At 37.6% G+C, this 17,130-nt stretch overlaps 1 protein-coding gene across 5 annotated transcripts; it reads left to right on the top strand.

The window, feature by feature from the left end:
- The first annotated feature begins 64 nt into the window (after positions 1–64).
- On the top strand, positions 65–15,713 carry LOC131521477 (polycomb protein SCMH1). Of its 5 annotated transcripts, XR_009266305.1 has the most exons (17): positions 70–170; positions 1,569–1,615; positions 2,749–2,829; positions 3,655–3,725; positions 3,820–4,054; positions 4,425–4,513; positions 4,675–4,921; positions 6,902–7,146; positions 10,072–10,242; positions 10,334–10,460; positions 10,563–10,763; positions 11,253–11,420; positions 11,557–11,688; positions 11,790–11,930; positions 12,363–12,505; positions 13,296–13,421; positions 14,528–14,662. XR_009266305.1 is itself a non-coding variant. In XM_058746217.1 (16 exons), the coding sequence occupies exons 2-16, from the start codon at positions 1,591–1,593 to the stop codon at positions 14,648–14,650; spliced, it is 2,199 nt and encodes a 732-aa protein (XP_058602200.1). In that variant the 5' UTR covers positions 65–170; positions 1,569–1,590; the 3' UTR covers positions 14,651–15,713. The 5 variants fall into 5 exon arrangements, 4 of the variants coding, with proteins under 4 accessions (XP_058602200.1, XP_058602202.1, XP_058602201.1 ...); XM_058746217.1 differs by lacking the exon at positions 13,296–13,421 and having other exon boundaries at positions 65–170; positions 14,528–15,713; XM_058746219.1 differs by lacking the exon at positions 13,296–13,421 and having other exon boundaries at positions 65–170; positions 2,752–2,829; positions 14,528–15,713.
- Positions 15,714–17,130: the final 1,417 nt, after the last annotated feature.

A 17,130-nucleotide genomic window follows, 5' to 3' on the forward strand; every position in this document is an offset into this window, starting at 1 on the left:
TACTAGTTGCCTTCTTGGCCCATTTGATATGGGTCTAATCGTCCCGTGCAGTCGCGTGCAGCCCCTCCCCTCCACTGACACACACACAAGACTACACGCGCACTAAAAACATGGCGGATAAACACTAACCCTCACACTTGAGAAATCACACAAAAACCTTTCTCCGCAAGGTAAACAGTCCCCTTCCTACCGTCCGTAATAATTGCCTAGCAATTATTGCATCACTTTATAACTTTAGTTTTGTTAAATGTAGAGGAAACATAAAAAGTGACTCAGAGAGTTGCTAGAGGTTAGCCTTTAGCTAATGCTTGTTGTGTAAGCATTGGAGGTGAAGTGTTGCCTTATAAATAGCAGAAACCCAAATAAGTATATTTAGCTGTCTGTTTCTTATGATCAAGGTCAGTATAGCGTAAAGAAATATTAAGTTGCGAAATGCGATACGAAACATGGCATGATGCTACGTAGCATAGCAGTATATTTGATGTGGATTTGAGAGAGAGTGTGGTGCTTTCTGCGCTGTGTCCTTAAACGTTTATTGATTTATATCGATAAATGCACATAAATCGTCCCTGGAGAGTTTGACGTGATTTTAAATGTACAAAATAGTAAATAATACGCTTTTGTTAGAGTTGTCGAGTCGGAAGACTGTAGCGTCCCAGTGAAATGAGGCTGTGGTGGTGTTTGGCTTGTGAATGAATCTTTTAAGTGAATGAATTGTCCGTTTCAGTGTAACGACTCATATTACCCTCCTTTTCAAGCGCGTAAAGTTAGCTGCTTTCCTGTTGCACGAATGAATCTTTTGTTAATGAACTGATTCTAAAGATTCGAAGCACTGGGATGAATCAAATCCCCGCCACTACTGCGCTGTCATTATGGAGAGGGAGGGACTGTGTGTTTGGCGCTCAAAGGCGCTCTGCTTTTGAACAGAGAACTGGAAAACTGGGAGACAGGGAGCCATCTTTTGAGGTATCTGTACACATACAGTTAGTTATATTCATTAATTCTGCATTTTGACATAAACGAGGGCTGTATGAAAACAGAAACGGTCACGTGCTCGCGAGAAGAATAACTTGTGTTTAGATTTTATTGACTGCTGGAAAACGGTGCGCGTGGTTTAACGGGATGTTTGCGTTGGTATTATTGCTTTCTTACAATTATTTTGTTATGTTCTTCAGTTAAATATGGTGGGTTCCAACTGTCTAAAATCAGCCCAGTCATGTCGCTTGTTGTTTGCCACTTCACATTGACCTTTTGGGTCATTGCTGCTTGTTAAGCGTCTGACCCAGCGACCCCCTGAGTCATTCTAGGCAGGAAAATGGTGGAGGATTCAGTTTGTGCAAGAAGAATTGCCTTTTCTTATCGATGTCCATGTTATTGTCCTTTGGGGAATACAGCTGGCAGGGGTTTGTGGTTAACGGTTCAGCATGTAAAGAATGAGAGACCCGTGACAGCTGAGCAGGACACCGATTCACTGCCTGATAGACAGACAGGCCAGACTGAACCACCTAAAACAGACACTGATGTAAGAAACAGCTTTAAAATCTCAGTTTTGTGTTCGTCTTTTGCAGAGAGGTTGGAATAAGCTGGATCATGAAGAAACCGGTACAACAGAAAGGTGAGAGTCTTATTTGTTTAGTACATTAAAATGAATTTACTTTTTACTTGAAGTTTTTTTTTTTTGTCACATTATGTTACTATGATTTTGTCAGATAGTCTCTGACACATTAATATCATTTTTTCTGTCATTTAATAATTCTATAATTGATATTAAATCTATTCATCTATAATTATATCTTTCTAATTAAAGATAAATATTGTTTTGTGGTTATTGACACACGTAGGCCCGGTTTCACAGACAGGGTTTAGACTAAGCCAGGATTAGGCCATAGTTCAGTTAGGACATTTAAGTAATTTTTATAAACATGCTTAGAAAAAAACATTACTGGGGTGCATCTTGAGACAAAACAAAGGCACTGATATATTTTAAGATCAGTCAGTGCAAGTTTATTTCAGTTGAAACAGCTCAGACTTACATTTTAGTCTAGGACTAGGCTTAAGCCTTGTCTGTGAAACCGGAGGATAATGTATTATAATAAATATGGTTGTTACAACACCAACATTTTAGATAACAGTGAAATTTCACAATTTTGCAGCAGTGAATTGAAATTTCACTCTATGCAAATTTCGATACCACAGCAAAATATATTTGCCTAAGTAATATAAAGTACAAATATTTTTAAAAACAAGTAAACAGTCAGTAAAGAAAACAAAAACAAATGACAGGCAATAGCAATAAATACAATAGAACAAATATACAAATATCTTATTTATTTTATATAAAATATTTTTCAGATAGTATTCAGGTAAAAAAAAAAAACTTCAGGAATTGAATAATCAAATGTAAAATAACACTGCACAGATGTCACTGTATAAGTTAAGTTACAAAATATATTTAGTCAAGAGTAGTGATTTTTTTTTTTATTATTATTATTTACATTAACATCAAGCACACAGACGGTAGTAGGTATATTACGCTAACCTAATGCACTGATCTAATATATTGATATAAAATCACATCTGATTTTCTTCTGGCAGTTTATGTTCACTTAAGGCGTAACCAACTGACTAGAAGGATATTCGCCAATTTTGGCATAATTTTGATCATGAAGGTTTTAACTGTTATCAGGGGATATATTCTGACTTATCATTCAGGTTTAATAATAAATGTAGTATGTTTTCCTCTCCCAGCAGCTATTGAGTGGAAAGATGGCAAACGGATCAAGCATGCTCGCAGTGGTCGCCCCTCTCGTGTCCCATCACAGTACCAAGGTATCAAACTCACTACACTTAAATAGCTACTTAAATAGTCAGATACCTCAACAGGGATACCTTCAGCATTATAGTAATGTACATCTGAAAGTAGTTAGGGAAGAAATCGGCCACGTTCACACAGTAGCAGAATACGGTTGTCAATCCTGTATTTGAGTCCTTAATACGGTTACGTTCACACACAGTACGGTTATATACGGGCGTGACAACCGCATTCTGTAACCGAACTCACAGCCGTAAATTTTCAGGACTCACAACCGCATTCTCGGAACACACGCACTGTGTGAACGGAACAGGACTGGACAACTAGTTGTCTGCACGTAATACAGCGCGAGAGAGAGATGATCTGCTGCAGAAACGTATGACTTGTTTTCATGTGGTTAATGAAGATTTGACAAAAGAACTCGCGGCTCGATTGGACTCTTGTCGTGTCAGAAAGTGATAAGGCTCTCAGTTTTATGGATGTCGCCATCTTTGATTTTACTTTGGTCACTGTCGCTATGGTTACTGGTAAGGAATATGGGCTTGACTTCCGTTGCACGTTCATACAGACAGCATTCTGAACACAACTGTAAGCTGCTGTGTGAACAAGACATTTCAAGACTCACACCTGTAAAGAAAATGTGGTTGTCAATCCCAAAAACTGACAGTGTGAACGTAGCCTTAGTTATCTCCTAAATGTTTCAACAGTCATTTTTGATAACTATTCAGGTTTAGATTATATCTCATTGTTAACTATCATCTTATTACACTGGCTTGCTAATTTGAGATGAAGACAGAATCCTAAAACAGGGTCCTCATTTGATTTTTACCTTTATTTGTAAGGGCATTTCAGTTGGGAGAAGTACCTAAAAGAGACAGGAGCAATCGCTGCTCCTTCTCACTGCTTCAGACAGGTGAGTTTTTTCAAGCACACATGCAAATGTGGAACACATCATTATTATGAACCGTTTATAAATACCATAACTGATTGCAAATTCTTATTCTCAGAGCACAACCCCTCCGGTGAATGAGTTTAAGGCTGGCATGAAGTTGGAAGCTCAGGATCCCAGAAACACTACATCTACCTGCATCGCTACTGTGGTGGGTCTGACGGGCTCCCGCCTCCGCCTGCGGCTGGACGGTAGCGACAACAAGAATGATTTCTGGCGCCTGGTGGACTCCTCAGAAATCCAGCCCATTGGGAATTGTGAGAAGAACGGAGGCATGCTGCAGCCACCACTTGGTGAGAAAGACAACACATTAATTTAGACCATTAGTTTGTCTTGCATTTTTTTTAAAATGTTTTGCTTTCCAGATCTTAGAATCTGTTCACAATGAAAAGTTTTTTTAAAATTTTTTTTTTACTTTTACTTCAACAGTGTGCATGCGTATAGTGTTTTCATGATATGATCTCCTAAATTTAGCTATAGTATATTACTCTACAAATTTTTACTAATACAAAAGAGAAAATAATACAAAAACAATATTTTAGTTAAATCACTGTCTCATCTTTCTACACAGGTAATCAGCAACATCTTTGCTATTGTAAAAATGTGCTTTGATAAAATTGAAGTGATAATTGACTGTGAATGTTGTTCTGTGTTCTTCTCTAGGGTTTCGTCTGAACGCATCATCATGGCCCATGTTCTTATTAAAAACACTCAACGGAGCAGAAATGGCCCCAGCCCGAATCTTTCACAAGGTATCTATCACAAGCAATAATTAAAGGTCGAGTTCAATGTAATTAGCATGTTCTGGACATTTGACGCTAAAATAAGCAAAGTGTATAAGTTTGCCTTTCATCTCTTTACTTTTTGCCTGATATGTTTCACTTACTTTGCCTTCATCTCTTTGGACCTACAGCAAGAACCACCTGCCCCAGAGCAAAACTGTTTTCAGGTGGGGATGAAGCTGGAGGCAGTGGACAGGAAGAATCCTCACTTCATCTGTCCTGCCACAGTGGGTGCGCTGCGGGGTGTGGAGGTTCTAATCACCTTCGATGGCTGGCGGGGCGCTTTTGATTACTACTGCCGCTACGATTCCAGAGACATCTTCCCAGTCGGCTGGTGCGCGCTCACAGGAGACAACCTGCAGCCTCCAGGCACTAAAGGTGTGGGTTACTCAGTATGAATTCAGATTTTCTCACTCCGACAACTTTACATTGGCATTCATGCACAGGGAATGATGGAGGTAAGATGTACAAGAACTGAAGAAATGAAATGAAGAGGCCAGTGCTAAATACACTACTGTTCAAATGTTTGGGGTCAGTAAGTTCATGAAAGATCAAAATCACACAAAAAAATACAGCACAACTGTTTTCAATAGTCATTTTGAGCAGTAAATCAGCGTCGTATAATGATTTCTAAGGATCATGTGACACTAAAGATCAAAGACTTGAGTAATGCTGGTGAAAACTCAGCTTTGCCATCACAGGAATAAATAAAATTTAGGTTTTATAGGTTTAATAGAAAACTGTTTTTTTTTTTTTTTTTATAATATTTCAGAAATGTACTGTTTTTACTGTTTGATCAAACAAATGCATTTTATTTTTTAAATCTTACCCCAAACTTTTGAGGTAGAGAGTTGTGCCAATTGTAAATGAGAGGTGTGTTATTAAGTTGAATCTGGGACATAATGGAAAAGCACTTTATGCAGTTTACATTTATGTACATGTGTGTTCGTAGTGGATCTTTTTATACCAAAGCAACTGAGTATCTTATGAAAACTTGCATTAGCCAGGTCTCTTTAATTCATTGGGAAACAGAAGATGTTACTTTAACTATGCAAATGTGACACCACAGAAATAGAGAATGAATAAACAAAACAAAGAAGAGACAAAAATAGCCTAGGTAGAGAAATGTAAAATATAGAGTTAATAACACAAATAAAAAGGGATAATTCACCTAAAAAAGTTTAGAATGACATGAAGGTGAGTAAATGATGTCTTTTTGTTTTTGGGTGAACTGTTCCTTTAAGCAATAAAGGCATTTGATCAGAGAGAACATTGGAGTTTTGGTTTACAAGGAGTTGGAATCCACCCAGCTGGCACTGCTGCAAATCCTGTGCCCAATAGCAGGCCTCGCATTAAAGAGCTGGTGTGACTGTTTGAGTGGGATGAGAAAAGAGGGTTAAAGAGACAACACAAGGCCAGCGCATTTGGCAGAGGAAGACAAGCCTTGTCAGGCCCTTTAAACACACACTAAACTTCACAGATAGTCGGGGTAAGCGAGTTGTTATGGTGTTTTATTTGTGAGTCTATGTTTGAAGCAAACTGGGAAAATGTGTGAACGTCTCAATCTGGGAAAGAGCCAAAGCAAACTCCACTGTGTTTGTGCTTGAAAGACTTTCAGGGTTAACAGTACTAGAAAGACGGTCGTTGTGTCACTATCCGCAGACTTTAAGACTTTAGAGAGCAGATCGAAACTAAGGGGCAGGAAGGAAGTGAATTGACTGAGAGAGTAAGATGCCACAAATTGACACGCACTGCAAGATCAAGAGCAGACCGTCGTTCAGTGAGATCGTACAGTCTTCATTTCTCTGAGTTGGATGAGTACAAACTGCAATCATGGCCTCACTAACAGGTCCGTAAAGCTCTGAAGTGTTTGTTTGTGTTTGCTGTTTTTTTTGCTTTAAATTGATCATTTGATTCTTCTGGTCTTTTTGGCTTACTCTAGGTTTTTTTTTTTTTTGTTGTTGTTGACATGGAATTGTGATAAATGTTCAATACATTCAAAGGTTACAAACTTTTCATTCTTTCTAGCTTTTTTGTTCTTGAGAATCTGTTTAATTCACATTTGTGGATCTCTTTCTCTCTCTGTCTTTCATTCTCTCTCTTCTCTTCCTCTTTTCTTGTGCTCTCTCTCTCACATTTTCTTTTCATCTCTGTAGCACTTCAGAGGCCACTAGCACCAAAAATGTGTAACACAACTCATTTCTTTGTTGAGACGGCTCAAAGAAAAATGGGTCAGCTCTGCACACAAAGCCTGCCTTTCTCGTCTTCTGCTTCTAAGTTTGTCGCTGCACGTTGTGGTATTTTGCCCCATGTAAGCTGTATTTTCTTTCTCTACTTTTTAATTATTTTTTTTTGCAGTCGGGTTACCAAAGGCACTAGGTGCACTTGGTGCCCTACCAGAGGGTGGCATAGAGGGGACAGTAATGCCACCTACACCAGGCAGACCCCCACCCCAGAAGAAACGTAAGCCTGGCCGCAAGAAAACCAAACTGTCTGGGCCCTGGGGTCAGAAAGGAACACTTGGTTCCCAGACAAGCCAGCCTGGAAAGGAACTGGAATCTATTAAAATCCCGAAGAAACGAGGCCCCAAACCAGGGAGCAAGGTATAACTGTATTTAGAGTCATCGCAATCAATAGCATGGGAGCCATTAGGTTCTTAATTTTACTGAGAAATCCTTAATAAAATATACTGACCTGAGGAACATCCACCTTTTTCTTCAACGCGGAAGTAAACCTATGGGTGAGGCTTCCGGTTCATTAGCCATTATAGATAAATAATGAGAAGAATAACAACGTGCAGTAAACGGTAAAACGTGTATATGTTCATAATTAAGATAATACATTAAAATAATATCGTAAGACACACAAATTTTCAATATCAAGCAGCAAAACGAACTGTTAAAAATAGCTGGACGCGGATGAGACCGGAAGCTAGACCCATAGAATTTACAAATGGGCGCACCCATTTATATGGCAAAAAAAAGGTGGATACATTGTATATGATAAAATTCTTTTAAAAAATGAAGGCTGACAATCCTCAGAATTGCTCAGAAATAATTTTCTGGCTAAGTTACATCAGGGATGTCCTATTGTGCCCTTTCCTAGGGATTTGATACCTGGGTTTCCATCATGCAAAGTTCAAACAAAACACATTTTTGCATTCCACTGCTTTTCCATTGGTTTTTTTGTTTTTTGTTTTTTAAGTAAACATGCACTAGACGGATGCCTTTGACCGTTGCGCTCACATCTCATGGTTGACATGCGTTCTAAAAACCCAGCATTGAAGATGTAAGAAAAAAAGGACTTCATTAGACGTTTTGGGTTTTTTGTTCCATTCCACTACTCTTAATCTCACATTTTTAAATGCAAAAACAAAGGGTGGGCGATATACCGGTAGACATGATTAACCAGTAGAATTTAAACATTGCTGTTTAAAAACAAGTGATTTTTAAGCTGTTGAAACGCAATCAGCAGCAAAAGAGAACTCATTTTGCATTATGCGTTATTTTTGCGGCTTTATAGGCCTTGGACGGTTAAATACACACACTTGTATGTATCAAAATGCCCAACTTTGCAATTATCCTTGTAAAAACAATAATTTAGGTCTTAAGTAAAGGCGTACAGCTGAGAAAGAAAACATGTTACAGTATATTAGATACAGCAGCTCTTAAAGTGACTGCAGTCTAAAACACGCTGTTTGTCATTCATGTTAGTCAAACAACAAAAGAGAGAAAATCTCACTGCTCTTGACTGCATTACTTTTGTAACTTTATTAAGAAGAATATTTAATTTACACAGTGAAGAATGTTTTTACATATTTGATTACTTTATACAATACTGTATGTAACATTTCTTATTTATTTGTTCTACTGTAGTTTGTGTTGCTTGTAATAAGTTTCTTATTCATATTTAACTGCTGACTGTTTACTTATCTTCAGTGAGTTTTTTTTATTTATTTTTTAATTTAAGCTAGTATTAGTTTTTTTGTGGTATTGACACTGGTAACAAGAATTATGACATTTTTATGATATCAAAACAATTGATCTCATTAGGACCTTATTTAAAGCAAAAATAACTATATCATGATATATATATTTGTTACTGTGAAATAAAATACTCATATCGTGATATAAGATTTTGGCCAGATTGCCCACCCTTAGCAAAAACCCATTATGGTGTTTTTTTTGTTTTTATTTAAGACACAAATCAACTTCATATTGGCTAGCTGTGGTTATATCCACCAGCAACAGCATGCTGGGTAAACAATGTTTCATGCAAGTTTAGAATGCTAAATATGCTTTGTAATGTTGACTGTAACCTATCCATTAGTTTTTATGTTTGGTGGGCTCAACAATAAGGTCATTTTTTTAATTAGTGCTGTCAAAATCAGCTCATTAATGCAGGTGATAAATTTTTTTAGTTTAACGGTGTTAAAAATATTTATCGCAGGGGCGGAGCTAAGGTTGGCCACCCCACTCACAGCTGCTGCTTCCGTCTCTCTTTTTTCTTGACAAATTTCGTTTATCTTTACGACCACATCAAACAGGAGACTTTTCAGACGCGCACTCAACTTCGTCCCAGCGACAGGCGCTAGTTAAACGAGCGTGGAAGCGGTACAGGTGACAAGGGAGCTTCAGCAGAACATTAGTGAACTGCGGTCAGATGAGATGTTGTCAGGCCGTATGTCAGTAAAAACAAATTTTCCTGTCCTGTCAGCCATTATACTGTGCTCATAGCACATGCTCTTCACTTGCACGCACAAATACAGCGGCGTGCGCTGCAGCCTGTACCATTTCATATTAGAGCGCGAATGAAACTACAAGCATGCGTGTCAGATCTGCATCATGTTCAGCAGCGGCAGCTCTTAAAGTAATAGCAGCCAAATAACCTAATAACCCAGCCACTGTCATGTCTGTTAATCAAAGAACAAAAGAAAAAAAAGAGGAAATTAATAGCTCTAAATTTGTAGCTCTAAGGATTCCTCTGTTTAATTTAGAATTTAGTGTTTGATAACTTTATTCAATTTCTGTATATTTCCTACTTGTTTGGCACAGGTATATAAGACATTTATTATAATGGGTATATGTGAAGATTGTTTTAAGTTCACTTAAATTAGAAATTATTTTTTTAAAGTCTAAAAAATGTTAAAACTGATAGTTCTTAATTATAATGTAATGTTGAATGGCCATAGTCGATGTTTAAATATTAAAATATAAAAAATGTATCAAAACAAATTCATAGACAACAGTAGTATTCACCTTCAGTCATAAAAGATGCCATTAAACAAATATTAAAAATATACTGTCTTTGTGGTTTATAAATTAATTTGAAGATTGAATGTGAAATTATTGCAATATAGAAGTATATTTGAAAACTTTAATGTTAGGTGGCTTTAATTGCGATTAATATCAGAAAAAATGTGCGATTTAAGAAGTACAAATGTTTAATCGATTGACAGCACTATTTTTAATGTTTAATACTTTAATTGGGAGTTTGAATGTGTTTTGTATATTTATGTTGTCTTCTAGCTAAGCTGGGCCAAGAGGACAGCTTGGCTTGAAGGAACAATCGGAGGTCCTGGTAGACCTATCAGCAAACCCAGAGGCAAACTGCCAGCCAACTGGCCCCCGAAAGTGCAGCAGAACCCAACAGATCCCATTAAGATCCCAAAAAAGAGAGGCCCCAAACCCGGCAGCAAGGTGCAACTCTTTAGCAGAAATCAAAGTGATAATTATAAGGCAGCATCATTATTTATGCAGATTCCTCCTGACCATGTTTATTTGTATATAGAGAAAACCCCGATTGGGACCCAACCCTATGCCCACCTCCCCAAGCAGTAGCACTCCAGAACCAGACACCAGCTCAGTTCCACTGGACAACGCCACCATTCCCAGCGCTGCCTTACAGGCCCCTACAGGTGCTGCAAGTGTCTCAGATCTTTTCCTAAATAAATAAATATTTCATTCCTTGTCATGTATCATCTTTGCTAACAACATCCCTGCAATTATTTGTGTGTCAGTATGTGTGTACCTGAATAAGTACGGGAAAGTGGGTCCCCATCTGGATGCACGCCGTATCCAGTCACTGCCAGATCACTTTGGGCCAGGCCGAGCTTCCTCTGTGCTGCAGCAGTGTGTTCAAGCCTGTGTTGACTGTGCACATAACCAAAGCTCAGTCTTTTCCTGCCTCAAACCAGGCCATGGAGGAGAGCTCATATCAGGTCAGAACGCACAGACCCACAAAGCTAATAGAAATTAACTAAGAGCTTCAAAAGCTTCTGGACTTCTTGTTAGGGGATTTTGGGAAAATATCTAATCGCAATTTTCCTGCAATTACAAATAGATTTTGAAATGCTGATTTGCTGTGCTTGTTTATATGTTTGCACAGTTTGGCCAACAATTTTGTGATTCATTATTAATTATTACAAAATGAAACTTACCTATTGTAGTATTTCACTGTAAAAAAAAAAGTGCCATTTAAGATAAAATAAAATAATTTTACAGTACTAATATTTATGGGAACAGTGCCGTGATTCACTCTGAAGCACACAACACTTATATTTATTTAATTAAGTTGCAAGCTTTATAATTTGATAATCGCACTAAGCCATATTGCAAATTAGGTTTAATTTCAATTAATCTTGCAGCCCTTAGTTTAATGATTATAGATTAACATTGGCCACTGAACTTTACCCATTTTACTTTTACAGCCTATTTTGAGCAGCAGCACCACACTCTAACACTGCCGGCAGTGAACAGTGTGACGTATGTGCTGCGCTTTCTGGAGAAACTCTGTCATAACCTGCACTGCGACCCATTGTTCGGCAGTCAGCCCGTCCCTGTGGGAGGACTTCACTATGACAGCCGGACGTACACGGGTCAGTGCTCATGCGTGCAAACACATCTGCTGTGGCTCATTACTATGTTTTCTTTAATCTTATCGTTGTATACCGTTGCATTCCTTGATCTTACTGTTGTATAGAAATTAAAAGAGAGCCTCGTGTGTGTTTGTAGAAAGGAGAAACTTTACAGAAAGTCTGAATTCTGGACCCGGTCGGGGCACTAAGAGATTCCTCCAACATGACGCCTACAACAGCAACTCTGCACCGCACAAAATAGCTAAAAACCACCGTCTCTCCTCAGAAGGTATTTCACACTGTTCCACTGCTAAAACAGCATTTAATTAGTGAACTCCTCTGTCTGTTGGCCCTCTTTGTAAGTGTTTTTGTATCGTTGTGTTTGATCAGAGCCCTTCCTGATGGAGAATGGAGTTGGCAGCTCGGAGGTATTGGAGAAAACACACTTGTCCCCTGGACATGGCTTGGCAATGCGTTCCCTTTCTCAAAGTAGCAGCTCTCCAGGGAAACTACATCGTCTGGGCTCAACAGGTACGCAAACTAGCCCATCGTTGAAGTTCAGTTGTCCTATCCACAAAACATTGATTTCAAATGTAATGTAAACCTGAAAATTTGTAGGATTTTTTTCTAGGTTACTAATCAAACCTAAGCAGATTTGTGGCATTGACTCCTTTGTACAAAAGATCAGATGTTCTGGATGTTTTACACAGACTTGTAGAGTTCATGCACTGCTTGTTAAAGCAAAAGCAATTCAGTCATTTTTCAATTTCTTTCAAAATTGTGATGCTGTTAATATCATTTGTAATTAACAAATTATTTGTTGTAATAGATGTAAAATGTTTCATTTGCGTTTTAGACTTTTCGACCCAACTGTAAATCTCAATATAAATCATGCACGCATTTATATGAACAACTTACGAACCTCACAAAATTTTTTACTCGTATGTCTTGATTGCTGCCCAGGTTCAGAGCGTTTTCTGAGCTCGAGGGAAAGCCCGCGATCCAGTGGACAAGACCCCAACCTGTGGACTGTGGAGGATGTTATGCAGTTCATCAGAGACATCGACCCTCAGCTCGGACCCCACGCAGACCTCTTCCGCAAACATGTAAGTTAGGAATACAGGGTCCATTAAAAAAAAATGTAAAAAATTGTAATTTTGTTGGACTTTTAAATTTTCTTAAAAGTTTGACCAAATTTAAAGTCATAAAAATTCAGGGGACAGAAAAACAACAATTGCTATGCAGCCAACTTAAAGGGATAGTTCACCCAAAATGAAAATTTGATGTTTATCTGCTTACCGCCAAGGCATCCAAGATGTAGGTGAAGATTTTTAACTCACACCGTTGCAGTCTGTCAGTCATGTAATGGGAGTCAATGGGTTCCAAACGTTTCAAAGCTTTGAGAGTCAAAAAAAACAAAACATACACAGACAAAAACGCGATACGCAAGGATCTACGTCAGGGTTCCTCAAATCTTACCCTGGAGGTCCAATCCACTGCAGAGTTTAGCTCCAACCCTGATCAAACTCACCTGTCTGTGATTTTCTAATGATCCTGAAGACATTGATTAGCATGTTCAGGTGTGTTTGATTAGGGTTACAGCTAAACTCTGCAGGAAAGTGGATCTCGAGGTCCAGATTTGAGGAGCCCTGATCTACGTATATATCTCTATGTGCCAGAGCATGTTGACGCGTCACGCACCGGATGTTGTGAACGCGCTCAGGACAGTTGGACATTGTGGTGTATCAGAGGTAAAAAAATTATATAAATACTGTTCAGTTTCTTGAACAGACCAATCGTTTCGTGTCTTAAGACCTCAATGTATCGTCACAAACTGCAGAGTTTAATTTGGTTTTGTCTGTGTATGGTTTTTTTTTTTTTTTTTGACTCTCAAAGCTTTGGAACGTTTGGAACCCATTGACTGCCATTATATGACTGACAGACTGCATCGGTTTGAATTAAAAATCTTCGTTTGTGTTCTACTGAAGAAACAAAGTCACCTACATCTTGGATGCCCTGGGGGTAAGCAGATAAACATCAAATTTTCATTTTTGGGTGAACTAGCCCTTTAAAAAGGCGATAATTTAAGTTAATTAATATGAGCACTGCATGTTCAAAGTCAAATGCAATGCTTTATCCCAAGCAATTACTTATGAGATACTGCTAATGAATTATTAGTGTTTACTTTATGCTTTTATTTTGTAAAATGTTGCATGTTTATAATCAAATGTCCAACATCATGCATACATTTTTTTTTCTGGTTATTATTGGTATTTTGTTTTTGTGAAAAAACTCTTTTGACATCCTGAAGGATTCAGAAGGAAAGGCTAAGAACATTAACACTTTCATTATATAGATTGTGATAGTATCAGCATTATAATCTGTTTATTGCCTTTGCTTTAAACACATTATTGTATGAGTGAAACCCATTATCACTTGACCTCTAATAATATTGATTAAAACATGTCTAGTATTTTATTGTTTTGCTCATAAGCAGTATTAAGTCCTAGTTGAATGTGTGCCCCAGTCAGTTTAGCTAAGTAAATTAATCAGAAATACATAATTTATTCTGAGATTTGTTTTTTTTTGTTTATTTTTTTATTTTTATTTTTTTTTGGTTGGGAGGAGGGGTGTTGTTCTGTAGGAACATAGGGTATTAATTTCATTTGTGCAAGTCTAAACTCTGCAGATACCCTGGAAGAGAGAGAGACTGAATTATTTTATTATTATTGTCTCTTTAGTGTTTTCATAAGCCCTTCACATTGGAGGATGCCCTAAAAAGACAGCTGAAGACTTGAGCTTGAAGCACACTGCAGTTAATTTTTTTTTAATAGTTATTTTACCATCCAAGCCTTTTCAGGGATCTTAAAAGGTTTAATCTGTTGAATGAACGCAGTCTTGTTTTGTTTGACATAGCATGCTTACATGATAGCATAGCAATGATGATCGATTCATTAATTTAAAGATGAATCTTAGCCTCTTACAAAGTTCCGACAGTCACGAGAAAACATTTTGGGGCATGTAGATTTTGTTCAGTATCTTTTTGCACATGAAAGAAGCTCTGTCTTATTGTTTGTGCAATAAAATGCTAAACATTGTCTTGTCGGGGTGATACTCTTCTTTTGCAGGAAATTGACGGCAAAGCTCTCCTCCTGCTCCGCAGTGACGTCATGATGAAATACATGGGGCTGAAGTTGGGTCCTGCCCTTAAACTCACCTTCCACATTGACAGACTGAAACAGGGCCGTTGACCTTTATAGCACTTGAATGGGTTTCGACCTTTACCCCTTCCAAGCACATTTCAAGATACACGGCATGCTGGGATCTTTGTGTCCCCCAGTACTGTAGCAGGTGTCGGCAAGCTTTAAAGCTCCGCCCATCTTTTTTACCATTCATTTTGTTCGATAGTCCGTTCCTCCAGGTTTTAATGCATTCTGTTATTAATTATAGCACTGTTATAATCAGTTTTTATGACTGATATCCTTGCGGTTGTTCTCACGTTACACTTACGGTTGTGATAGTACCGTATCAGAGCATTTCACATGTTCGGACTTGACTGAAGCAGTGAAGTGGAGAGTATAAAGGCCGTTTTTGGGCCTTGATTTGTACGACTTACATGTAATTGTATATTTTTCACCCTACATCAATAAGGGTGTTTTGTATGGCTTTTTTATACAAGACTGATTTTCTTCAATTAACTGCAGATAAACACTAGACCTCCCCCATTATGCTGGAAATCACTCTGGCCTGACACCACAGAGACCATTACTCATCCTCCATACTTTCTTTATACACAACACATTTAGGAATTAAGATGCGGTCACATTAGGCTTAGAGCATGCAAAATTACTTGTCAACATTATATGGTCAACAGGATATGATGTCACTCTCTACCATCTGTTTGAATCTATTGTAACTGACAAATAACAATGCATTCATAACGTTATATTATCTGCTCCACTTTACAGCAACACTGCAGACAATACAGTGTTAAGGTTATTATTCTTTGCATTGCATTGGTCCAAAAGGTCAGTGTGTGACATTTAGGTCCTCCGTTGGTCAGATGTCTTTTTGTCATACCAATTAGCAGTTCAAAGCAAAGCACAAGACTTGCATTCATGTGTTCAAATGCATATGACAGGAAGTCTAGTATGACCGCACTTACTGCTACGTACTGCTATTATACACTCTGCCTGTATTTTATATCGTGTTGATGTTTACATTGTCTTTGTTGTTTGTACTTTTATACAATATTGTAGAGTGCATACGTTGACAGCGTTATACTCTAAGCTTCAATTAAAAATATGGAGCTTTTCTTCTGTTAGTTGTTTTTTTTTCATGAAGTTTAATGAAGTTAGTTTAATGTTGTCTGGTTTGTTTTGATAGAATGCATACTGTATTTTATTACAATGGATTTAATTTAACCTTAAACTTTATTGCCGTAAAATATATATTTTTTTAATTTTACTTTACACTTTCTGAATTTTAAACGCCCTCCACTGTCTATTCGTTCAAAAAGAACAAAAACAGTAAGACTTTGAGCTGATCTCTACTATTTATGTAAACTGCTGGTTCACTACTTTTATCAACCACATAGGGGCAGCACAACCATTATCGGTTTCTTTTGTTCTATTATTTTTACACTTGCTGGCTGAAAAGCACATAGGCCAGAACTTTATAAAAATACTATCTATGTTCTTTACAGTCTTGAAGATATTTAAAATAAAATATATGATGTTTTGTTTGAACCATATGAAAGTTATATTTGGTCAGGAAATTTCTGTAGTCAAAAAACAAGTAAAATATAGCAAATCGAAGTTGTCAAGAATTACCTTGTTTCCGAGTACCACAACTATAGTGAAAGTGCACTTGTGGCGGTTTTCACTGACTGACACGAGTACACGCATAGATCCGACGTGAGGGGATGTCACATACTGTAAATCTTACCACATTCTCAAAAAAACAGGAAGGCATCTTTCAGGGTGCAACACGTTGACCAAATCCCTCAGCAAGTCAGTGTGTGTGCACACTACGGTACACAAATACAGTGAGAATAACATAGTTATGTGACTTACAAATCTCTCTGTAGTTTGTAGTGTGGAAAACCCCTCTCCATCATACTAGCTGAACCAACATGCTATAGAAACATTTTGGAGTTTCAGTGTGCTCTCTGCGTGATTACTACCAGTCCAGATTTTAGTCAGACTGAATCTATTTAAATCAGATCTGCAAGTCTGCATACTTTGATTAAATGTGCTGGAGTGTTCTCTACCTTTCCAAAAACCCCAGTGGTTTTGCTCAGGCTGTGCTATCTAGATGTCATCAAGGTTTTGTATAAAATTAAGATATTATAGAAAAATGGAGTTCAACTGTAAGCAAATACACCCTTGTTGAAATATTTTACAGTGTTACTTTTCAAAACTGATTTCTCATGTCACTAATATCTTCCATGTTCACTACACACCATTCAATACTCTTTGATACTAGCATGTAGCTAAACTAAGTATTCTAATACTGACAAATGATTACCCTAATCAACATTTTTCTCACTTTGTCTACCATCTTGGATTTGCACTACCTTCTATTATTATTATTATTATTATTATTAATTAGTAGTATTCTGTCAAACGCACCAATGTTTTGGAACGGATCAATGTTTAAAGGTGAAATGGTGTTATTTCTATGCCATTAGCGCACTGTAACAGAATTACAAAATGAAGGACTGTTTTCA

Source organism: Onychostoma macrolepis, chromosome 16 (genome assembly GCF_012432095.1).
Source record: "Onychostoma macrolepis isolate SWU-2019 chromosome 16, ASM1243209v1, whole genome shotgun sequence".
Classification (NCBI taxonomy): domain Eukaryota; kingdom Metazoa; phylum Chordata; class Actinopteri; order Cypriniformes; family Cyprinidae; genus Onychostoma; species Onychostoma macrolepis.